The sequence below is a fragment of the Ammospiza caudacuta genome, chromosome 5, assembly GCF_027887145.1.
Source record: "Ammospiza caudacuta isolate bAmmCau1 chromosome 5, bAmmCau1.pri, whole genome shotgun sequence".
Classification (NCBI taxonomy): Eukaryota; Metazoa; Chordata; class Aves; order Passeriformes; family Passerellidae; genus Ammospiza; species Ammospiza caudacuta.
In genome coordinates this window covers 15,143,514-15,168,965 of record NC_080597.1, presented here as the reverse complement: position 1 = coordinate 15,168,965, position 25,452 = coordinate 15,143,514, and the positions used below count along the sequence as shown (strand labels likewise).

The 25,452-nt window shown below is 41.7% G+C and overlaps 1 protein-coding gene across 5 annotated transcripts in view; it reads right to left on the bottom strand.

Annotated features, from left to right (window-relative positions):
- The window catches only part of RASSF8 (Ras association domain family member 8), a 69,719-nt gene that overhangs the window by 13,907 nt on the left and 30,360 nt on the right, over positions 1-25,452 (bottom strand). For 4 of the 5 annotated variants that reach the window (XM_058805606.1, XM_058805607.1, XM_058805604.1 and 1 more), the window contains exons 2-3: positions 19,913-19,995; positions 3,376-3,570 (exon numbers count right to left, since the gene is read on the bottom strand). In XM_058805606.1, coding sequence (XP_058661589.1) covers positions 3,376-3,478 — 103 coding nt within the window. In that variant the 5' untranslated portion in view covers positions 3,479-3,570; positions 19,913-19,995. Of the gene's footprint in view, positions 1-3,375; positions 3,571-19,912; positions 20,041-25,452 lie in introns of those variants that run through there. The other variant, XM_058805603.1, reaches the window with a different exon arrangement.

Below are 25,452 nucleotides of genomic sequence, written 5' to 3'. Positions count from 1 at the left end.
AAAATAAGCTCTGTTGGGGCACCAAATGAGACAACTCTCCCCTTTTTTTTTTCCTTCAGTTTTAAAGAATGAGATTGAGATTTAACTTCAGTTCATTTGAGACTGAGATTTAACCTCAATCCAAACAGAAATTAAAAAAAAAAAAATTCAAAAAGACAACCAACCAAAAACCCCTCAAATTCTTACTTTGGGTAGTCATTTCCTGTTCTGCAGTGATGAAGAGCTTGGGCAGCAGGGGAAAGGGAAGGAGCTCACAGTGCAAGAACAGGTAACACAAGTGTTATTTATCAGGAGTACAGCCCCAGAGAGACACTTTTTACTGGAAGAGCTCCAATTTTTAAGGAATTAAGGAGCATTGGCCAGGCAAGTTTTAGTGACAGAATGCCATGGCCAAAGGATTAGACACTGGCTATGGAACAGAACCTCTTACAAAGGCTCACAGCCCAGTGTAACTTGATTTTTTAATGCTAAAATAGCCCCATAACATAAAAAAATAAAACAAAAGCAAACAAAAAAAATCAAAAACAACAACAACAAAAAAATACCAGATGAAGAAACTTCTGTATCCTGAAATTGTTATTGAATTTTCATGATATTGGGGAAGAGTTGGAAAGTGCATAGATGGAAATATTTTTGTTGCTTTTATCACAGCAGGAGATCAGGAGACAGGACCCTGCATTTGATCAAGTGACAGCAAAAGGCACTTTTTAAAATACAAGAAATTCCATTTAAGGACAGCACACTGACTGCCAGGGTGAGTGAACAGTGCTACAGTCAGGTCTCCACCCTTGTGCACATTCAGAACCCAGCTGCCCCTGGTCCTGAGCAACCTGCTCTGCCTGGCCCCACTCTGAGCAGCAGAGTTGGATACTGTCCAAAGGTGCCTTCTAACTACAGCTCTGTACTAATTTTGATTTTCCTCTTTCTGAAAAACTGGACAAAGCTTTATTTTTCACGTGTCTAGAATAGAACCAGCTTCATTTGTCCATGAGAAACTTCTTAACTATGGATGTCTTAATCCAGGTATCTTTGGCTTGTGCTTTCCTCAGTGGATATGGCTATAAAATAAGCCAATTTTCAGATATCCCAGACACTGCACTTGAAGAAAAGAATATATTTCTTGCAATTCACATTTCAGGCTCAGTAAAGAAGACTGTGTTTTGTGTGTTGTATGCTTTAAGTCAAGGATCTAGTAATAAACTGGAAGGCACAACAAAACAAAAGGAGTATCTCACAAACTTTACAGACAGACAAAATAATCCTGAGTGCAGCCAAGTTATGTGACTGCTGAAGGAGCCAGACAGCAAAGTGGAAAATCCCATCAGAGCCAAGCAAGGAGGAAGCCAGCTAAGACTGGCTACTTTCCACCCCCAAATGTCAGGTGAGAGTTAGAGGGATCCATTTTCATAGATTCCCATTCAAATTCAAGTGACGATTCCTCCTGGTGAGCTGGGACCTAGAGCCAAATGACAGGGGCAGCCAGATGGTTCTGTCCTGATGAATGGCCTGACAGGAGGGCTGGGAAAGCCCCCCTGCCAAAGACACACAGGTGTAATTTATATGGTGCTTGATACTGTCCTGACTGTCCCAGCAAGGGGGGAATTGCTCTGGGGGTTTTCTACACAGGCTATTTGCCTTGGGAAGGAATTTCCACAGGATTATCTTGATTTGGCTCTGGTTGCAGCTGAAATTTATCTCAGCATGGAAGCAGTGTCGCCTGTCCCAGACAAACTGGTGACGTGTTACAGAAAAGGAAGTCTGCAGAGCTGACAAAACCTGTGTGTGTTTCCAAGGCTGAGGGAGCCTTTACAGAGTTCAGGCTAATAACTGAGGATACAGAAGAAAACCCAAGGAGAAATTACACAGGACAACATTAAATTCCTGTCTAGAACTGGGAGTCTGACATTTCTGTGGGAGAAGGCAAAGGAAACAGAATGAAGGAATATTGAAAACAAAGTGAAGAACAAAAGTATCACAACCACTTCATTATTTCTAAACATGTATCACTTAATCATGACTAGAAAATGATCAGAATTGTTTCTCAAAAATTTTGAGAATGCTTCTCCGCAGGCAGAAAATGAGATATGGAAGGAATTGATGAACCAATTACCATTAAACAAAAAGCTGCAACTAAACCAGTAAAGAAAGATTTAACAGTTAACATCAACTACAAGATTTGAGAGACAAACTGACTTTCTACAATTTTTAAAAGAAGCTTTAAAAGCTATTTGGTGCATATAAATAAGCACATGCTAGCATTTTGTTCAAATCTTCCTAAAGCATAAAATAAATAAATGTCAGTCTTCCACTCCATCAGATATAAGCAGATGGAAATTATGTTTAGAAGTTTAACATTTAAATAAATAAACATCAATTTCAGAGAAATTGATTTTGTGCTTACAGGGAGAATACCTTGCTGACATTCGCAGATCTAACTTTCTATTAGAAAATCATTATTTTCAAACTGAGTCAGACTGCTAATACAATCTTGCAAAATTGCTGGCATACTGAAAAATGCAGAAGCTCACCTTTATTCATTTTAGGTAAAACATAGATTTTAAAATTAATAGTATTGTGTAATAATACTATTTATTATTATTATTATTATTATTATTATTATAGTGTATAGTATTATTAATAGTACTATAATATACTAAACTTAAACAGTATGTAAAGCAAATTATAACATTTTAGTGAAGAATAGGTATCAGCATAGAAATACTGATGGGATACGGCCGAGGCTTATTCAGGATGCCCTTAATCACTGAGAAATATCTAACAAGACTTTCCCGTGATGGAGCCTGAAAGATTTTATTTTTCTCTTCTAAACTGCTCAGCAAAAGGATAACAGTGTAAAGACTGCCAAGGTACCCTTTCATGAGCAGTGAGTTATGTGCCATGCAGGAGTCAGAGGAGACCCTGAAGGATCTATTTCATTGATCTATACTATTCCCAGTATAGGTAAAGATACTTACAGTGGGTATAATTTCAACAAACTTCATTAGCCAACCAATTATATTGAACTGCCAATTATATTTTTGAACAACCAGTTCTATTTTCTTTGGTACTCAATATTGACAGTTTAGCACCTTCCTTAGTCCAGGTTTCATTTACAACAAGCAATGACAGCATAATTATTATTACAGAGAGAATAAATTTTTACTGAAGGGAAGGTTATAGATTTCAAAATGTTTCTTTTCTGTCTTTTCGGTCTCTCTCTGGCAGGTGAAAAATCCAAGGTTTACATTTACACTGCAAGATTATGCCACTGTGCACTGCATTTCCTGCTCTGCTGGTACCCAGTGCTCCCCCACCTCCCCTGGGTTCAGCTTCACACAGAAAGCTTCACCCCACTTCCCACCTGGCAATACTCACCAATAGCCTGAGCAAGGGCTATCACAACTTCCTGGCATGTTGTGACTTCGGTGACCCCACACACGATTCTCTGCACTCCATCCACCCATACTTTGAGCTCCATGGTTCACCAGATCATCCAAGAGCCATGAATGCAAACCAGTCAAGTCATTCTTGCAGCTGCACCACAGACATGCAGCTGACTTCCTGCAGCAGCTGCAATAGAGAAAAATCCAGGTCTTAGAACAAAGCATCACCAATTTGAAATGTTAACAACCTCACCTCGACATCTATCAGGTAGGAGAGGCAACACAACCTCCTTGCTTTGAAAACAACAAGAGGAACCACACATTGATGCATTTGGGGTGCAGAGTGGCTGGAAAGTGCCCAGCAGAAAAGGACAGTGGGTGCTGGTCAACGGCAGCTGAAGATGAGCCAGCTGTGCCAGCTGGGCAGGAGGGTCACTGGCACCTGGGCTGGGCCAGCAATGGTGTGGCCAGCAGGGACAGGGCAGAGACTGTGCCCCTGCTGTGGGCACTGGGGAGGCCTCACCTCAAATCTGTGTCCAGTTCCAGGCTTCTCACTTCAGGAAGGACATGGAGGGTCTGGAGCATGTCCAGGGAAGGGAACAGAGCTGGGGAAGGGGCTGGAGCACAAGTCTGATGAGGAGCAGCTGAGGGAGCTGGGAAAGGGGCTCAGCCTGGAGAAAAGGAGGCTCAGGGGGAACCTTCTGGCTCTCCACATCTCCCTGACAGGGCTCTGCTACCAGGGAACAGCCTCAAGTTGTGCCAGAGGAGGCTCAGATTGAATATCCGCAGGAATTTAATAATGTAAGGTTTGTCAAGCACTGGAAGGGGCTGCCCAGGGAGGTTTGTAGTCCCTGCTGCTGGAGGTGTCCAAGAAAGGTGCCACTGGATGTGGCACTCAGTGCTCTGGGCTGGGTGACAAGGTGGAGATTCGGCACAGGTTGGACTTGGTGTTCTTGTCCAACCTCAATAATTTTATGGTTGCACTCTAGGATCCCATGCTATAACAATGTCTACCTCTTCTGCAGACTTACCCAAAGCTTCATTACAGTTTATTTCCTGAAATGTTACGAGTTGTTACAAAAAGAGCACCCAGAGAAAAAACACTAAATAAACAACTCCAGAATAAACTAATAACAGTTTCCAGTAACAGGTGCCCCTACTCCTTTATTTGCTGCCTGAAAGTTTCCAGGGACTAGTAAGTAGCATTCAGTATTAGTTCAATAATTTCTAGCAGGTGGAGCCGCAGAAAACAAGAGGGAAACATTTTTAATTACAGCCATCTATGAGAGTCCAACTTTTGTCTCCCTGCAGAAGCAGCTGAAGGTTCCTATTCCCAAAAAACCCATGCATTTTGTACCAGAACCCACGAGCAGACAGATTGCTTCTCTCTCCCTCTAAAACACAAAGATGCATCAGGGAAAGTGTTCTAGGGGTGGTTTGACCCCTGCCAGCACTGTGCTGGCTCTGTAAGGAACCAGATGTTGTCTAATATCTTTTCCTAGGTTTTTCCATAGGCTCTGCAATGGTACTATGCAAAAAATTTTGTAGTAAACTCACTAAAATTTGTTGTCTTCAAAAGATGGAACGCTCCCTCAAAAAAAAAACAAACCAAAAAACTCACCAAGCTACCAATAATGATGATTAAATCTTAAAAAACCCCAGAAACTAACAAGAAAGCAAACACCCAAAAACCACCTACAAGCCAACCAACAACAAAAAACCAAACTCAAATAAAGAAAACCCAATGAGACAGCTGGGCTGCTTAGGCAGATACAGGGAAAATAAATAGTGATAATACAATAAAAGAAGCTCATGTATTCAGGTAATCCCATAAGGATAAAAGGATAAAACTAAAGACAATATTTTTGAAGAATTAAGTACCAGGAAAATGGGTAACAGAGAGATGGAGTATAAGAAATCTGAAAATTAGGGGAGATTAGTGAAGACAGGCAGGGTGGGGTTACACAAGAAACATGGAATCAGATGATGCTGATGGATTGAACAGAACTGCACCACATGGAGGCAGAAATGGTGCAGAGAACACTGCACAAATACCTAGTGTGTTCCCATTTACAGTGTAACCAGAGCTGCTTTCTCCTGGGGATGTGAACATCTCTTCCTGCATCTAAAAGATGCACCACTGCAGCCCCCAAGCTAGAGGGGAAAAATGACTGCCCATCTACAACCAAACAGTTCACCCAGCAGGTGACAAACACTGACACAGGATGCAGAGGACACCTGGAAGATCGTCACCTGACAGGCTGGGGTAGCAACAACCTCAGAGCCTGTTAGAGCCCCACCACACCAACAGGATGAGCTTTAGCAGAAAAGCACTAAGCAGTAAAGTCAGGCCAGCAAACACCTCCAAAATACTGCCCAAAGCTACCTGTTCAGGAGTATATGTAAAGTTTGTAAGTAAAACCAGATCTCAAATGGAGCTGCACATTCAATAGAAAAGTGATCACTTTTAAGAATATTGACCTATATAGAAATAGTCTTTTGAGACATGAACAAGAACCTGAAAACCCAAAGAGGTTTTGATAAACATTCTCCCACATAAAGCTAGGTAATTAAAATAAAATTCCCATCTACACAAGCATTAACCATGTACAAACACAGAAACACTTTGCTCAGGTTCACATCATTTTAATGTACCTATAAACTAAGCAGAAGAAAATCTTTTACCAGCCTGTAACATAGCAGTGACTGAGAAAACACCTCAGAGGCCTCATCGGTGACCTCTGCTATTTATTCTTGGACCAGTTGTCTTCACAAATAAACAGACCTCACATTCCAAGCCCAGCTGTAAGGAACTTTATTAATTAACTTAATAACTTGCTGAGGGTTGAACAGTTCAGATTTCCTGGCACTGACCAAGCCATCTCTCCATGTGACAACACACACGTCAGCAAAGCATCCGACAGCTCTAATTGTTTTTCTGTCTGTCAACATCCAAAGTATTATCTCAATTTAGCAAGCCAGCAAATGCATTTTTTCCCCAGTCAGCACACAATGTACAGTCTTGTGCTCAGTGCAGATCAGGTTTGGTCATTTGTTTTCCTACAGTCCATCTTTAAAAAAAGCAAAGACTAAAGAGAAGCATCATATAATAAGGAAATATTTGCTGACACTTCCAAGTTTGAAGAAAGCATTCACCAAAGCTGCAAATGATCTGGACAAAGTGCCTTTGAATCAGTTCAAGCTCAGGGAAAACATTCCCATTCATTTCTTACAGGACAAATAGTTTTAATAGACCAAATAGGATTAAGAATTTGTGGTACGTGCATCCCTCAGACAACAGGCAGGGCTGAATTAAAGGGGTGTGTTAATGAAAGGGCTGCCCAGGTGGAGTCCCCATCCCTGGAGGTGTTCACAGAACAATTGGATGTGGCACTCAGTGCTCTGGTTTAGCTGACAAGGCGGGGATCAATCACAGGTGGGACTCAATGATCTCAGAGAGCTTTTCCTCCATGGATTCTGGGATTCCATGAGCCCCACAAGAGCTCATAGATTCCCTTTTAAGGACCTGCCACTAGGAACATACACTCACATCAGAAATGTAACATCTCTGGGCTGAAATCACTGTGTCTCGTTAAAGTTTCTAAGCAAAGCTCATGTATACTAAGTTAAACAGATCTAGGACTGGTTTGGTTTCTAGGATTATGCAGAAGTCCACAGAGAGGTCTGGAAACCAGAAAATTTTCTGGTCACGTGCTTATCTCTGCTTCCCAAATATAACTCCGTAGCATTGTTTCATTAGTCTTTGGTTTTCCTTCATAGGTATTCTGTTCTTTACCCGCTCTTAGTTAACTTTCATACCAGTAAAAGCTGATTTGCCTACCCACTGATGGTCATCTGACAGCTCCAAATATATTTCTCAACCTGAAATCTGTGCCCATAATGCACATTGTGCTTTTATCTTTGAGGAGGCAAAATAAGCCTTACCTCTAACACTGTGCAAATTTCTTTCTGAAACCAGTGGAAGGGCTGGGGGGGGAAAAAAAATCTCACTTCAGGTTTCTCAATCCCATGAGTTCAAAACCAGTTCACCTTATGCATATTAATTTCAGCAATGACTGGGAACAGGAATGCAAAACTAATTTAGAGAGGCACGCAAGCCAAAGCACGCCTGTGATCACAGCTTTTCCCCAGTTTGCCAGCCATCAGCTCCACAGCCACACACAGTTGTGCTTGGAACCAAGCACTGGAAATCTGGCATTCCACAGCTACTTCCTTCCCCCACTTCTACATTAACTTGCCTGAAGCTTCCTCAATTACCTCGTTTACCATGCATTAAGCATTTTCCCTAAATTCCCCTTTTATCCTAATTGGCAGATGGTATCTCACTCTTTCAGGTATTTGTTCAGTTTTTAAGTGTGAAGAAAATCCAGCACATATACATACACACACACAAATATATATACAGCACATATATACGTGCTACTATTTAGCTACCTCTCCACAACTTGTTTATAGAGAAATATAGAAAAGGCTGAAGCTTCACAAAAGACAAGCAGATCAGACTAACTGCAAAGGACATTTTTAGCATTTAAGAAGAAACAACATTCCAAGCAGATGCTTGCAAGACATCTTGCCATAAGCGTTAAGTCACAAGGAAACCTGAGAGCTAAAATCAAGATGCTGATTTCACCTCATTTCTACTTTTTACAAGGTTCACACTGCCTGGAAGCATTATGCACCTCAAAAATCAGGGCTAAAATCCTGCTGCAGCAGAATTTTGACCAACCAGTTCAGTGACTTTCTGTAGCCCCAGCAAGTCACCAGCATGTTGTTTAGTACACTTGAAAGTCAGGGTGCTTTCATTTGTAATTAGCAATAACCAAACATCATTTGGAGTTTCGCATTTACCCTTTATTTTTCATTCCCTGTGCACTATGGCCAAGTTGTGCTCCTTGTTTTTCCCTACTATGACACCAGGTAGGGCCCTGGACAAACAGGCAGCTTGTTCCACCCATGCTGTGAGCCATTAATAACAATAATTACTCAGTGCTAATAAGGCTTGATTGGAAAATACCAAACAAACGAGCACAAAGAAGCCAGTCCAGCTACCCAGAAAGTTTACAAGCCATCCAGAGGAGCATGAACAGGGATGCATTTGGAAGGTCTTCCCAACCAGAAGAATCCAGGTACAGAGCCAAGGAACATTTTCCAGATGAAGTTAACTGCAAATACTGAATTGGCTACTGGAAATAAACTCCCTAGTATTTACCAAAAAGCCTACTCCTTTAGACTGATGAAGAAGATATATCCTACAAAATATGCAGCTTCCCATCAATAAATGGGCAAAAATATTTCATGTCAGGTTCAAGTAAAAAATATGCGGTAAAAGTCTTCTGCAGGCAAAACTTCTACTGAAAGGAACAGGTTGTGGGTTTGAAATCAGCCCATGGCTTTCTTTGAAAGAAGAGTGTTTACACAGAGCTTTATTTGTGGGACTAACCCTCGTGGAGGTTATTCTTTTGCTACTCCGGAAGAATGCTCTGAGATAATAAGCACTGCTTGAAACAAATAAACCAGAGGTCCCACAACCATGACGATGACAGTGTTGAGAACAAGCTTGAGAGAGTTTAGGACCAAGGAATTTTCCTCCATGAGACTGGCCTAAAGATGTTCTGACATCTGTGTCAAACAGGCCAAAATCCTGATGCCACAAGTGATATCTAAACACACAACACACACACCCCCTCACCTGTGGGAGGACAGCACAGCACCAACACAGGAGTTTGTACAAGCACTGACGTGCAGCCAGCTTGTTGTGTGTTTCTGGCAACAAATGCTGCATGAAATCGTATCTCTGGATAACCCAAAATTCCCCAAGTCACAGTTTCCCAGACAAATTACCAGTTGACTTCCATCCAGGAACCCTCCACTGCCACATGAACTGCTGCTTGCACTGCAGTTTCTCCTGCTGCAATACAGCTAACAATTTGGTGGGAAAAAATGAGGAAAAGAAACATTGTTCTGAAGCACAGAATGCTACAGCTGGTATTTTGCTTAATTACAGAACATTTCTGACCTCTCCCTGAGCTACAATCTCTCCTTGAGCTGCAATCTTTACAGCACAGAAAAAACAAATTGTCTCTTCTCTTTGTAATGGTGAGAATTAGCTAGAAGGAATTAACTTGTGTTCTTTTGGGGATGGAGAAGTGAGAGGAGGAGGTAAAGCATTCATCCACACTTCTTGTCTGCTCTTACAAAGATACACTTTGTTAATGGCAGCTATTCAGTTATTACCTGAAATAATTCTTCCATCTTGAAAATTTTATTTTTGGCTTCAGCATTTTAATTCTAAGACTGATCTCTGACTTCAGCAAGTGTGTTAAGCCTTTAGGACATGTTCCTGCACAGTGTTTTAATCTAAATCACATGTGACAATGTGAAGAAACCAGAGACACAACTTAGTAAAGATTTAACTGCAGCACAGCACAAAGCATTCATCCCAGCCTGGGATACAGGTGATGACATAGCTACAAACCTTCACCATTATTAACTGTGTCAAAAATTCTCATGGCCTTCATAGAATAGTGAGTTCCAACCAGCTGTCACAAACACAGATTGATGGCTGCAGTGATGGTGCTCCCATCAATCTGTAACACTTTGTATCTTTGGAGCTACCAGGCTTGACCCAACTGTGCTGCAAAATATTTTCAAATCCCCACAAAATACTGGAAAGGAAGCAAGCCAGCAGGTAAGCCAGGGAAACAGATGGCTTACTAAAGTTCCTTTGTATTTGGTCACTGCTGAGAGCACAACCTTGCATTTTTAACAGTAAGTTTCACACTCTTGCACTTGAATTAATCAACAGGAACAACAACTCTGAAATTAATACTCTCCGTAAGATTAGATATAAAAAGCATCTGAACTCCACATGGACTGTGGCATAAAAACCCAAGAGTGTTTTGGAAATGGTGACAGCACTCAAGTCAGAGTTTCAAGGATCTCTGCTTCTATTAGATTCCAGTCAGAGGGTTTCTAAAGCAGAAATTTAAACATTTAAAACTTAATAACATTATATTTAGGATATGTACCAGCAAATCAAAAAAATATCTGATGCAGCACTTCTTTCAGCTCTTACTGTGGTACAAGCATGAATTCAATTCAAGCAGGCTTACTCACTAAATCCCAGCCCTGAGTCTGTTTCAGGGTTAGGACTGAAGTATCACCTTCATTTTACACACAGCACTCCTTTACCTCATTCTCTGGTTTAGCTACTAACCAAAGTGGCCAGTATGAAGCATCACAATCCTAGGGAGGCAGGATTGAGTGGATTCATCCAGAAAGCCTCACTGGCAAACACTGTTGTAGGAAGGGCTGGATCATAGAAGTACACAATGGTCTGAGTTCAAAGGGACCTTAAAGCCCATCCAGTTCCAACCTCTGCCATGGGCAGGGACACCTTCCACTATCCCAGGTGCTCTGAGCCCCATCCAGCCTGGCCTTGGACATTGCCAGGGATGGGGCAGCCACAGCTGCTCTGGGCAATGATGGCTCACAGGGAAGAATTTCTTCCCAATATCCAATCTAAACCTGCTCTCTGTCAGTGGGATGTCATGCCCTCTTGTCCTGTCACTCCAGGCCCTTGTAAAGGGGATCTTCATCTTTCCTGTGGGCTCCCTTCAGGCACTGCAAGGCCACAATGAGGTCACCCCAAAGCCTTCTCTTCTCCAGGCTGAACAATCCCAATTCCCTCAGCCTTTCCTCCCAGCAGAGCTGCTCCATCCCTCTGCTCCCCTTGGTGTCCCTGCTCTGGCCTGGCTCCAGCAGGATAGCTGGTGGCAGCACAGCAGAGGTTCAGACAGCAGCTGGGACAGATTTATTCTGTGGCACAGGAATATCCTTTTCCAGATATGTTAGCCAAGGAGCCTGCACTGCATATAAATGCTGTGACAAACAGCTCAAAAAAAGACATGTGCATTAAATAAACATCTCCTGATTCATCATCTCAGTTAACAGGCAGACATTTACTGCACTGTAATGTCTTCCAAAGCTGTGTAAGTATTTGTTCCTCGTTAGTAGCAAATATATAGTGCATTTGAGAAAACAGCTTTATTACACAACACTTTATTAATAAACAGCAGCATTAGGTGGAAGTCACATCTGTACCTCTCTAATATGGTCTAAATAGCATGTGGGAGTGAAAGAAAACAAAGAGCAGAGAAATAAGCAAGCTGGTTCATTGCAGGGGAAATATTTATACAAAAGCTACAATATACACACACCTTATTTCAAAGCTGCCTTAGACCTCAAGATGCCCTGGCTTCAAAGGAGACAAAATAGGTCATTCTCCAAGCTGGTTCCAAGGAAGACACAGCTCCACCCGCTCAGCTTTTCCCCTCTCCCTTCACGGCTTGTCCACAAACACTCACACCCAGCTGAGGGACTGAAGACATTCATGTGCAATTGCCAATATTTACACTAATGAGGCAATGAGCTCATCTGCTCCCTCTTGGCAAGACCTGCATTAACTCTTGGTTTTGAAGGGCTGAATCTGTTCTCTACATTTCACTCAAGCCCAGCATTTGCTTTGTCATTTGACTACAGCCACCCTGAGTCTCAGCTGTCACAGAGATGTTTCCTGCACCTCAAACGTGAGCTGAGGGCAAAATAAAAAAAAAAAAAAAAAAAAACCAACCACCCCCCCCCACCCAAAACCAAAAAGAACCCCAAAAAAAAGGCAAAGAAACTTGTAACACTTCCCACATTTCAAGATATGGACCAAAACACAACACCACCTTCCTCTGTATTGTGGTTAACCTTGCATACAAATGAGCCCATGTCTCCCCTTCCAAGTTTGCACTGAAGGATGCAGGAAATAAAATACATCCTGCAACTGAAATCTACTTAAATTTGAATTAATAGAAGTCTTAAAAGTCAGTTAAGCTCATGGTTTAAAGCCATGGAATGACATGATTACTGAAATCTCACTGTAATGAAATGCAATTTCTGAAACAGAAAAAAAGTGAGGAACTTTTGACTTCAGCAACACAACTGTTCCAAGAAATTATAATCTCAAAGCTTTATTCAGTGAGCAACTACATTATTCATTAAACATTACCTAAGAAATTTCAAGTTGCTCTCCTGGCAACCTAGAAAAGTCTGCAAGACAGAACTTATTACTATGAGGAGTCTTCAAATAGTTAAGCAAGATAAATGAGTGGGGGGAACCCATCACTTTCTAAAATTTACACTTGGCTGTGCTTACTTCCATATTTCCCCAGGCACAAAAGAACTTCTTTGCTTCTTCTATTCTCTATTTATAGGACTCAGCTGGATCACTTCAGTATTTCCCCTCTCTTGACAACTGTGAGCTTGGCTAATTTTATTAGAGCCAAATCTGAGGTAATCATAACACATAGCAATAGACTATGGGCTGAAATACTCAAAGTGTACTAGTTAATTCATGGAATTACGGAACATGTTAGGGTGGAAAAAGTCCATCTCATTCCCATCCTCCTGCCATCAGTAGGGACACCTTCCACTATCCCAGGTTGCTCCAAGCCCTTGTCCAGCCTGGCCTTGGACACTTCCTGGGATGGGGCAGCCACAGCTTCTCTGGGCAACCTGTGCCACGGCCTCACCAGGAACAATTTCTTCTTTATCTCACCTAATTTCCCCCTCTTTTGGATTAAAATCCCCAAGTTTTCAGTCTGAATTCCCATAGTTCTGTGGCATTGCCACAGGCAGCTCCAAGAGAAGCCTACACCCCTTTGGCAACACTGCACAGAATGGTCATAGAACGAAAATCTACTTGAGGAGATGAGGATGCTTAAGTTCTCTATTCAGCTGATAATTTTAGGGAACTGTTACAAACTTTGTAAACCACTAATTCTCTATAAATGTTGCTGAAACTCACCTAACCTCTAAAACTCACAGGGAGGAACAAGAAGTGCAGATATGAACATCATAATAAACACACTTCCCCTTGGAAGTCCAATAATGGTCACTTATCACATTCATAGAAAGACCCAGCAAAGAGCTCTTCAGGAAAAACATGATTCTCTGCCAAAAAACTGACAGCAATTAACACAAGTCAGCCAGCAATGCCAATAGAAAATAGATGTTAGGTCAAATTCAATATGGCAAGGGTGAAAAAGGTTCTTTTTCCTGCTCCTGCCTTTTCTCCATGGCAACAATTTTTAAACCAGCACAACTTCCTATGTATTGATTTCTCTCTGTATTTTGAGACAGCATCTACATTCTGCACTTTCTGAGATGGAGCCTTTCACTGCTGGCCATGCAGTCACAGGCTTTCATCTCAGCTCCTAATGGCTGCATCCTCCTCCTCCTCACTGCGCCCTCAGCAATCCCATTGAGTCCACTTGCCCAGCACGAGGATGTCAGGACACATTTCTGGAGTCAGCAGACTTGCCAGATGCAGGCAGGGCAAAGCAGCCCTCCCCCTTCTTCACCTGATCACCTTATTTTCCCTCAGGAAGTCCTTCCACACTGATCTCTGCCCTCTTATTCACTCTTGCTCAGTTTACCCAGGAACTCTTTATGGCTCACTCACCAGAGTCACCTCAGACACGCACATGGAAGTGCAACTCCACCAAGTTACTGGGTGAATCTTTTTATTCTCCTTCATGCTGTCCCTTAACCCATTTCTGCAGAGCACCTACCAAAACACAGTGGAGCAGCAGGTGAGACCCTACTGCTTTTTGGGCTGGTGGAGCTTACTCTATTCACCTCCTCTCTCTGGGGGTTCTGCTGCCTTTCAGAGAGGCCAAGACAAGCATAGTTCTGCTTTAAACAGTTCCTGCAAAGCACTCAGATGATGGGCAACGTAATCAAGACCTTCTGGAAGTACATTCATCCCTCCAGAAGGAATTGTATCATCATTCCTCCTATCACAGGGGATCTTCACCATTTTTCCTGAGCTTACAAGATGCCTGGGATGCCAGACACTGGTACTGAAGAACACAGAGTTATTAACATTGGAGAAGATCTCCAAGATCATTGAGTCCAACCTCTGACCAAACAACACCTTGTCAACTAGGTGGCACATCCAGTCTTTTCTTAAACATCTCCAGAGATGGTGACTCCACCACCTCCCTGGGCAGCCCCTTCCAATGTCTGGCCATCCTTTCAATGAAGAAATTCTTCCTGAAGCCTTCCTGACATAGAGTCCAAGTTAAACAAAACAGCATCCCAGCACTGCTGCGTGAACTGCAGTGATGAATTCTCTTGGTTATCATCACACTGCTTATGAAGGACAAAGCCCAGCTTGCATTTCTCTTCTGAAGCAGAAGAAAAACCAAACCAAAACCAAGAGATCTGATTAGGACATTTTCAGTTTCCCCTGGTCTTTCTTACTTAAAAGCACTGCAGTATCTGTGGATTCTGTTTCTCCACAGAAACAGAGAGGCTGTGCAGTCTGGAGAGCCACTGGCAGCACTGAATAATAGACAGGGTTAAGGATTTAGAACTCTGTGAGGGAGCTCAACAAAAAGAGCCTGGCCAGTTTTCTTTTAAATAAAACATGGCTGTTGGAATTTCTAATCTTTATTGATATGCAGCTATGGAAGTGTACAATACCAGGTAACATCAGGAGGCCAGAATGGCTTATTAAGCAAAATTACCTAGCAAGCAATCTAAATCCTGGAAAGAGCTCAAGGGGAAGTGCCCACAGAAAACTTTGCTAATCATAAGATGGTAAGCAAATATACACCTAAAAGTGTGCAAAATGTAAAGCTTTAAATCACAAAAACTTCCAAAACTTAACATTTAAATTAAAATTCAACTACATGGGTTTCCTCAGATCTAGGAAAGGTCATATTAAAAAAATCTTATATTATTCTTTATAAAATTCTTATTTATAAAAATACAAAGTCAGGCTTACCAAGTGAGGTAAGCCAGGCATTCACATTTCCCTTCCTATTTAGTTATGAATGACCTGAATATGAACTTGAAGGTATTTACAAGATTTTTGCACTTTGACAAATGAGATGCATTTGACTTCATTTAGCCACTATTTTTCTTCCTCACTCCAAGATATCAAATACTAAAGCATGTTTCCTTAGCAACTACAATTCAAAGCATAAACCTTTATTTCTTTAAAGCCCAGAAATTCTCATTTTTAAATATTGTGCAACTACCCTTTGTAGGAAGCAGTCTGCAGAACTGCCAAATCTACATGGAACAAAGAGAAGAGATTGTATCAGAATGACATGCCTTCAAAAAGCTGAGTTTCTTTCCTGCCAGAGAGAGAAATGACTAATGTGCATTGTAATTAGTGCAAAAAACTGCACTATCTTTGCAGTTGCAGACTGGGAAAAGCTACAGTTTGATGTTTACACTGCAGTAAATAAAATGGAAAAACTTTTGAGTTGGGTAATAAGCACATTTTTCCTCTCAAATGTTTAATGACAGTGAATCATTAAACACCCATGAGGTGAGGTCTTGCCCATTTTGCTACTACAAAGATTAGAATTGCAGAATTCCCTAGTGACTGATGAATTAATAAAACCCAAACAAAGTTAGTTTAACTTTAGAGTCCACAGGAATTGCATAATTCTGTTTTTCCCACTGTTCTACAGCAAGGGAGAAGATGCAAACCTTGCCAAAGCTTGATAAATCAATAAAAAAAAAAAGGGAGGAAATGGTTTGCCTGCAACACCCAGGGCTTGGATGCAGCAATCCACATCTCAAAAAGCAAATATTTTTGAAGCAGAAAAGCTAGGGACTACTGTCTCCACACACCACTCCCCCACCATTTATTATCAATACTTGTGTCCTTTCCAGACATCTTGTCTCCACTTACATTCCATTTTCAGTTTGCCCTCAGCTGGCAAGCACAAGATAAATCCCAACTCTGAAAAACCACTGGAAGAATTTTTTTCCCAACTATCAGACCACTGCATTTCTTCAGAAACACTTTCAAAGTATTCAACTTGAAATGCATTTCAAAGGCTATTTCAAATGCAAAGAAACCATTCAGATGTGGATATAAGATCCAAGTTGTATGTAAGGAGAGATTTACACAGGACTGTAAAGCAAAGGAAAAGAAGCCTTAAATGAGAAAGCCAAAAACCACACATAACAAAAATGTGACCAAGTGAGGAAGAGGAAAGAAATGAATGTACATGCCATGGTATCTTCAATTTCAGGTCTGCCACCCCACCAGTCTGAACAAGTGCAACACAGACAGCAAGGAAACAAGAGGCACTTTGTGCAGTGTGAGGCTCTGGAGTGGGGAAGAGAGATGAGAGATGAAAAGTATCTCTTGTAATGCAAAGAATGCAGCCAAACTCAAGGATCCCAGCAATACCACAGTCAAAGAAAACTTTTTTTCCTGTAGTGACTCAGTGCCCAGGCAGCAGGAGAAAGGTGTGCATCCAGCAAAGCTGAGGCAGGCAGGGGAAGCAATGAGAAAGGTGTGCATCCAGCAAAGCTGAGACAGGCAGGGGAAGCAATGAGAACCTGAGAGGCAGCGCTTTTCCCTTGAGAGTATTCCTCACCTCAGCCAGAACTCACCAGCACGTCAGAGCAAAACTCTCCCTGAGCCAGAGATGCTCTCAGAGCACCCAGGAACTTCTCCCACCTATTAATGCCTGTCAGTAGATACCAATCAAATGTGAAGGGCAGAAAATCATGAGCTGAATGAATGGAGTATTCTCTGATTCATGTCCTGGGGCACTTGGCTGAAAAAGGAATTGCACTCTGCTTCCATGGTTCTGGAAGGGAGCACACAGGATTTTTAGCCCAGCCCACCTCAGGTAGGTCAAAGACATCTAAATCATGACAAACACGGGCCACAAAACAGCTGGAGGATACAAATTGTCAGTGCTAAAAAACTAACAAAGTCTGGTTTTGTTGCTTATCAAACATCCCAGAAAATGGAATATTCTGGGGATATTCCTGGAATGCAGGAAAACATGAAGTAGCATTCTGCAAGTGAAAGCTTCTGAAGTGAGCCTTAAAACAACATTTTTGTCAACTGTATTTAAGACTTTGTGTGAGTTAATTCAATTTAAAGTGTCATTAGACCTACTCTGAACTTCAAAGTTATATCTATTTTTGTCCACTTCTCATATTTAAGGTTAAAGTATTGAAAGAAAAATATTTCCCAAAGTTAACTCCTCTGATTTGATGTCCACTTGTGCTGCCATAATGAGCAAGTTCTGTTCCTTTCCTTCATTATTTTATTTATTGATTAACACTGAATAAAAGTGGACTGATTTTTTTTTTCTTAAAAGCACAAAAATCTATTATTACTCCATGATTTCAGCTGGGGAAAAAAGTTTTATTAAAAGACATACTACAAGCTGACCCTGCCTTGTGCCCCAAAGCAGACAGCAAAATAAAGTCATGTAACAACAACAAATTACATTAGTGATGCTTAAGGCAAAAAACCCAAACTGGTTTATTCGTAACAAGCAAAGGTAAATAAGTCACTCTCCCCATGTGAGGATGGGCAGGCACCATCCTGATGAATTTCCAGCAGGCAAATACCTTCTGCTCTCATACAATAAAATCATTCAGAGACAGTAACTCACATGACTTGTTTCAAAGTGACAAATAAAGGAGCGACACTGCAGTCACCTGGCAGCCAGCCACAAACTCGCTCCACTGAAAGGAATTTATTCAAAATAGAATCAACAACAAATTCTTAAATATTTCAACTTGGCAGAGGTAAACCTGGCTCAACACCACTACATTCCAAGCTTCCCAGAGCTCCAGGTTAACATACATATGTGTGTGTATGTGTCCTGGCTAAGTGTCACCTCAGAAAAATAAGAGACAGGTGTCTGTCTAAATTCTGTGTGCTGGTTCAGCCAGCAGGACTGTCCCCACAGCTGGTACCACCCCCCACACAAACCATCACACCCCTCTAGCAAGAAGATGCTGTTGGCTGAAGGCAGCAATTAATGCTCTGGAAATGTTTGCTTTAGAAACAATCCACTGATGTGCATTAGAGAGACTCGTAACGTGCCTAGAATGTAGGGCTGAAAGTGCTTTAATGAATAACCCAAACCACCTCTCAAATGAGGCAACTTAAGACAAGTGTGAAGCCAGACTCTAGCCAGCACAGCATTGTGGGTGCTGTACATATGGACAGATGCATCCACACATCTGTAGCACCCTCCAGCAAAGCTCCTCTTCACCATACATACAGTGCATTTTCTATATGTACATTGATTTTCTACTAGTTCTACCCTGTATTAAAGATAATGAAAGTATCCACCCAATGCTGCTTTGCTTCAGCTTCTCCTGTAGTAAGATAAAGCTGTTGTACCTTCATCCTTATCTGCACCTCTGATACACACAGCATGGGACAAGCTGTCATTGCAGCAAATGAATAAGGCATTTGAATTTATTTAATTCTATTGGTCCCTCAGCTACTTCAGTTATCAACAAAATACTGCTATAAATACTGCATTTGCAATAGAAGGAGTGGTAAAATGGCATGTACACACAGAAATGAAAAAGGTGGTGTTATGAAAGTCTATCACTGAGAAGCTGATGTGGGCACAAAAGGCAAATCAGCTTTAAACAAGGCCTGTAAATGGTGACAAGCCAGAGAAGAAGCTGCATTCTCAGTTTTTCTCACTTGCTTCACCAGCCTCATCTACATCATAAAACAGGGGACTCAAAAAACCTCAAACCAATATGACAAATAAACCAATGCATAATCTGAAAGTGTGTATTTTAGTCTAAGTTCTGATATTTTTCCTGTATCAAGGATTCATCATGTTGTCAGGAAAAACACCACCTGCTACTGTTTACTTTTCCTGACTACCTTTTTTGATTTTTGCCGATGTCTGAGTGGCCAAGCTGGGAGTGATTCACTCCTTACAGTGAATCACAGAGTCATTAAGGTTGGAAAAGATCTCCAGTATCACAGAATCCAATCTTTGACCAAACACCATCTTGTCACCCAAACCAAAGAAGAAACATCAGTGGTTTCTTGAACACCTCCAAGGATGGTGACTCCTCCTCCCTGGGCAGCCCATTCCAATCCTTAACCAGCCTTTCAGTAAAGAAATTCTTTCTCAAGTGAAGATCTGCTGCCCAGGATCATCGGACAAGCAGAGGAGCCAAGGACAAAAACCTCCCCTCATTTCACACTCCCCAGTGACAGGTTAGCTGTGGGCCTCCCTCTCATACAGCAGGAAGGTGCATATCCATGGAGATCACACCACCACAGGAGAAACTCAGCAGGTCTGCCCAGAACACATCTGGTTAGAGAAAACATTGCACAGAGCAGGGGAACTGGGATCTCACTCAGATTACTCATCTCAGGAAAAAAGGGGGAGTGATGAACTTATGAAGGTGCCCCATCCCTGGAAGTGTTCAGGGCCAGGCTGGACAGGGCTCTGAGCAACCTGGTCTGGTGGAAGGTGTCCCTGCTCACAGAAGGAGGTGGAAGGAGATGATCTTCAAGGTCCCTTCTAACCCAGGCCATTCTGTGACTAAGTTTCTGAGTTTTTGGAATGCTTTATGTGCAAGTACTTTCAGAAGAGAGCAGGGAAACTCTTTCTTGGAGGGTTTTGCTGTCAACTTCTTACCTGCAGATAAAGACACAGATGTCTGCTTATGCACAATCTGCTACTCCGGGCATCAGTGTTCACTCTGCTGATGAGGGCAGTTCCTAGAAGGAAAAAAAGAAATATTGTTATACATTAGTGAAACAAACTTCTTGAGCGTGAAGTTCTACTCCTCCTCCTTCCTTTAATGTTTTGGAAAAACACCAAGTTCACCTGGCACCTATAGATCTACAACAGCCTGGTACATACAAGCAGTATTTTATTTTTGAAAAGTTAGTTCAAAAGAAACTTGGAATACTGCTCTTTATTTGCTGCTTCTTATACCTGGTGTGACATGTTCCTGCTATAAATAACTAAGTGTGGCAAGCAACATTTCAACAGCTTTCCAGAACATTAGGGGAAAAAAAAAGAAAACCAAAAACAAAAAACCCACAAAAAAACCCCACCCCTAAGCACTGTATTAGGTAGTCACGAGCATCTACCACTGGTAAATTGTAAATAGAGGAGATTGTGAAATAATCTTCTTTCCCAATTTTCTTTTTAAGGAAAATAATCCTCAGACTGGAGCGCTTCCAGTGTATAACCCAAGTGCTCTGGAGCTGCACACCCTGACTCCCTCACAGCAGTGAATCACGAGCAATGCACGCAGAAACAGCCAAACAAACTGGGCAAAAGGTAACAAATCCCTAAATTAAGACTAATAATCAGCTTGGAAGGGATGCTTACTACAACAATGTTTAACAGCATCATTGTGACAGACATTGCCTAATATTATGGCACAGCCAAGGAGAACATGTGAGATGTGGTTATTTTTAAGCCTTCACAACCGAACATTTTCTGAGTTATATTTTAAAGGAACATATCTATTATGTGTAACTCTACATGGGAACTTTATAGAGTGCAGCATGGAAAAACAGCCCTAAATCAGAAAAACTTTCCACTAGTATTTCAGCATCTCCTCTACCACCACTGTCAGACACTGAATTTTGTCTAGACAAAATGTTTGTCTCCTAATATCTGTCTGATGGAAAGATGTAATAAGTACCAACTTCAGCATAAGAACATCATAAGAGTTCAGAAAACAACAAAAACCTCTTAAAGATCTGGAAAGAAGGAAGGTCTGTAAAACACTAAACCATGCACACCATGCATCAAAGTCCGACAGAAGTAATTGCATCTCTCATTATAGCCCAAAACTCCACAATAGGACATTCAGGAGCTCCAAAAGTCTCAGGCACATATAATTTTCACCATGACTGACCCGATATGCAGCTTTCATTCACAAACTAATATTAATTAAATTTCTGGGTTGCCACAGTATGTTTTTGTGATGTTTTGTGCTTTCCACTCTGCAGATCCACTAACGTTTACTAACAGTTCACATGAGCCTTTTACTCTAGCTCTGAAATGAACAGAATAATTTTTGGTGAGTTTATGTCTCTCAGCTGAGAAGCAGTAATTTAACAGAAGGAAGATATGCTTATTAAATCTCCTTAATGCATTTGATTACAGTTCCATTAGAGAACATTCCTTTAAGTTCTCTACTCAGGTTATTCACCACATAGTCAAACAGTCAGAAAATGCAGAACATTCATCTAACCCAACACATCAGGTCAAATCACCAGCACTTGAGCCCCAGTTACTTACCAACCCCCACTTACACATGTTAGATTAGGAAAATAAATCTGGTTTTAGGATACAGATAGTGAATTAATTAGTTAATCCAGAGGGACAGATGTTTGAATTTTGCTGAGGGAGGGAGAGAGAGAGAAGAGAGAAATAATCACCTCCCCCCAAAACTATGAAAACTCAGCTTTGAGATGCTAAAAGTTGTCTTCACTTACTGCAAACTGATCAACTGCAAATACACAAATAGTAAACATTTCAATTACCCCTGTTTGTTAATTACCCCAGGACACTTAACACAGAGAAGAAGAGTGGATTCTGAGCCTGAGAGTGGAGTGGCCATGATGCTGATCCAGCAGCAGGGACTGACACTTCCACTCCAACAGAGCCACATTATCTGCAGCTCTATTGAAGCCCTAAAGCTCCTCTCAGACCACTCTGCAAACTGAGTGGGAAGGAGTAAGGATAAGAGCCACATTCTGTCCTTAGGGACTCCCATTAAATCAGATTCCCAACATCAGCCACTTCCTCTTTGTTTTCCTCAAGCCATATGGCTTCCTGACAAAAATCTGTACAAACAATAAATCCATTAATCAAGCCACTGCTGGAGGAAAAGGCTTTTCCCCCCCCCCCTTCCCTTAATCAATTCAGACATTTTCATGGAGATGTTTTATGTATTTTATTTTATGAAAGTCCTAAGGAAAATACTCAAGTGGTCTTTGTTCTCACTCTGCAGCCCCAGTTCCAGTTCATGCTTGTGGAAGGAGATCCTCACATAAAATGCAGAGAGATACAGGCACAGAAAGAAGTCAGTCAAACCAACAAGAAAGAAGTCCAGCCTAGTTGAATCTTAGTAGGGATACAGCATAAATTGCTACCTAGGTTTGCTGGCATATGGTCTCAAAAAAGCAAAAATTACAAAGAAAACATAATTAACTGAAGTAGGTAAAATAAGAGAGGCATTAAAAGTCTATTCCCACAAGGCTCTGAGGAGATGCACACATGCAAATGCCCCAAGTAGCTCAAAGGAAGAGCTTCTCTTAAGAGATGGCACAAAAAAGGAATTCCCCACATGCAGGGAATTCAGTGGGAGGGAGGAAACAGAGAGCAACAAGATTCCTGCCTCTTGTAGGTGGGAGGGAAACTCCCTTTCCAGCAGGTGGAAAGATCTCCCACTCCTCTGAAAGAAGGGAGAAGAACACTAAACCAAACCTACCCAGGCTCATTCTTTCAGCAAACTAAACATGCACTTGAGGGGCTGCTGGAAATGCAAACTTCCTGTTTTGATGATCTGTTCCAAGCAGGCTTCTCCCAAAACTTCTTTGACTGAACTTTCATTAGTCAATAGTCTTCAGTGCAGGAGGATTGGGAAGAACAAGAAGTTACTCTACAGCTCAGGTGGTCTCTTGCAGTCACACATTTCTAAAGGAACTGTGACCCTTCCCCTCACATGGAAAGAAAACAAGATTGGCATGGTAACAAATCTTTTTACCTTAAATCATGCTTTATTTTCTTCACAGTTTGGTCTACAGCTTACTGGATGACCAAAACTGTTCCACAATTTATGTGAGCAAAAACAACCCTCTGTTGAAATGAAGTTCAGGAAACACAAAGCAGCTTATGACATTGACAAAGACCTTACACAGAAAGAGCATTTAAAAAGGTGTGAAGTTCACTTTTGAAAAGTTGGAGTGGGGCTGGTTGTTTGGTTTTGGTTTTTTTTTTTGGGGGGGGGGCGGAGAGTGGTGTTTGCAATTTTTTTTTAAATACAGGAAACCAATATTCTTGATTAAAGGCAGGAAATCTTTGAAATTACATCCCTTTCTGTCTTTGTTGAATTAAGTAACAATTAGCCACAAAGAAAAAAAAAGCACTTAGAAAGTTTGAATCATTATCTCCAAGGAGACACATCTGTAATGTTAACAAGGTCAGAACATTTCAGTCAGTTCTTGTGGGTAATAGGAGATACAAGATGTTAGCTTCTGTTCCTATCAAGGCAATGACAACACTGAAAGACTGCATATATCACTTGGAGCCTACACCACTATGAATTATTAGCCTTGAGGACACAGCCTAGAAAGACACAACATCATATCCAAAGCACAGATGGATTTGTGGATGCCTTGAGGTAGTGATGAAAGGTGTGTTTGTTTTGGACAGGGTGGTAAGGAGGATCAGGTGCTGCCAGCTGGGGAGGCCTTTTACCACATCTGGGGCAGATGGTCCCAATTATCTTCTCATCACTGCTAATCAGAAGTCATCCTTCAGCAGCTATATAATAACCTATGTAAAAATAAACCTGGGATTGGTGTTTGGCTTCTAGCAAAGGGAGAGCATGCCTGTCACAAGTCAGTCAGTGCAGGCAGCATCCTGTCTTGGAACTCATTTACAAGCCTGGGGTATGAAGCTCTGCAAGTGCAACACAGTGTCTTCACATCAGGTCTGAAAACAGAACACAGGTAATGCTGACAAGAAAACTCAGGAGCACACCAATGGGGAGGGAAAGGCAGTTCTCTCTCCTGCCAGCTCACTCTTCTGCCCTGACCCTATTGATAAACAGTATGTGCTCCCAAATTAACAGGATCTTAGCACACTGCCTTGGCTACTGCTCTTACCTACAGGGACTGATCCAAACTGGAAGCAAGATATATTATTTGGAGATTATAAAGAGCATCAAGCTCTTCATGTCTTCACTGACTGAAGCCATTTGTTCATGTCCTCACTTCACTGTCAAAGGTGGCCAGTCATAATGAGATAAAAAAAATTTATTGCCTCACTTCCTGAGCAACATAACACCTCAAATAGAATTGAGACAAGATTTGTCCAGCCCAGACTTTACTGCACCATTAAGTCCCATACCCTGTATGGGTTAGCAAGAGCAACACCATTTACATTCCAGAAAAGAAGGTGCTTCTTTGTGACTGCTATTTAGGTCTTCTCAAGAAGAGAAAAAAAACTGCTGAACTTCAAATTCAGCTCTGAGCTACTCCTTATTTGCCCACAACACCGCATCCTAGTTCTTTAAGCTCTACTGTGGTGTTGAAAAGCAAGGGCTACAAAAAACCATGTTGACACATAAACCAAGAAGAGTGAAATTAAAATTATAAAGCAGCTTGATGTAAAAGAAAAGTCTTGACTGAGATCACCAGAGTTCTGCCTGTCGTTTGTCTCCTTACAAGTACGCGAAGGGCATCTGCTTTCCAGGAACAAGAGATCTGAATTCATTTAATATATTTCTGAGCCTTTAGAGTTACAGTTGTTGAGAAAAGAGAAGAAGAAAAACACTTGAAGTTATTTATTTTCTTTTTGTTTAAACAACACAGCCAAGAGAGCCCTGGCACATGAGCTCAGAGGACATCAGAGCAGAATACCCACAGGTAGAGCATGTTGCTTTCACTTCCTCCAAATGAACAATTCATTTTGCAACCCCTGTGATTAAAGCCCATGGAACCATTACTCCAGGATGAAAAGGGGGTGCTGATAGAGCAGAGAACCATCAGAGCTCACCCACAGACTCACCCTCACGTCCTACTCTACTCCCTCATCCTCGCGGCTGCGCCTGGAAAACACCGAGGGAATTGCACAGAAACCAGAAGCTTCTCTTCTTGTCAGCAACAGCACTTTGTTTGTTCCAACACAGGAGGCACTGGGATGTCACACTCACTGACAGGGGGAATGCTTTCCTCTGCTCCCTTCAGCAGCCCTGGAAGCAGGATGCTTCCACCAAGCTGCTGATGAGAGGATTCCCTCCCAAAACACTGCCCTGGCCACACTGCTGTGGTTCCACACAGTCAGGCTTACTTCACAAGGTAATTATTCAACAGAACAACAGAGAAAGTCATGGCAATAATTTGCTTTGTTCTTGAAAACTTCTTCTTCACTCACAGTCAAACCCAAGCCTGCCCTTTGATTTAAAGGGAGCAGCTCACTCACTT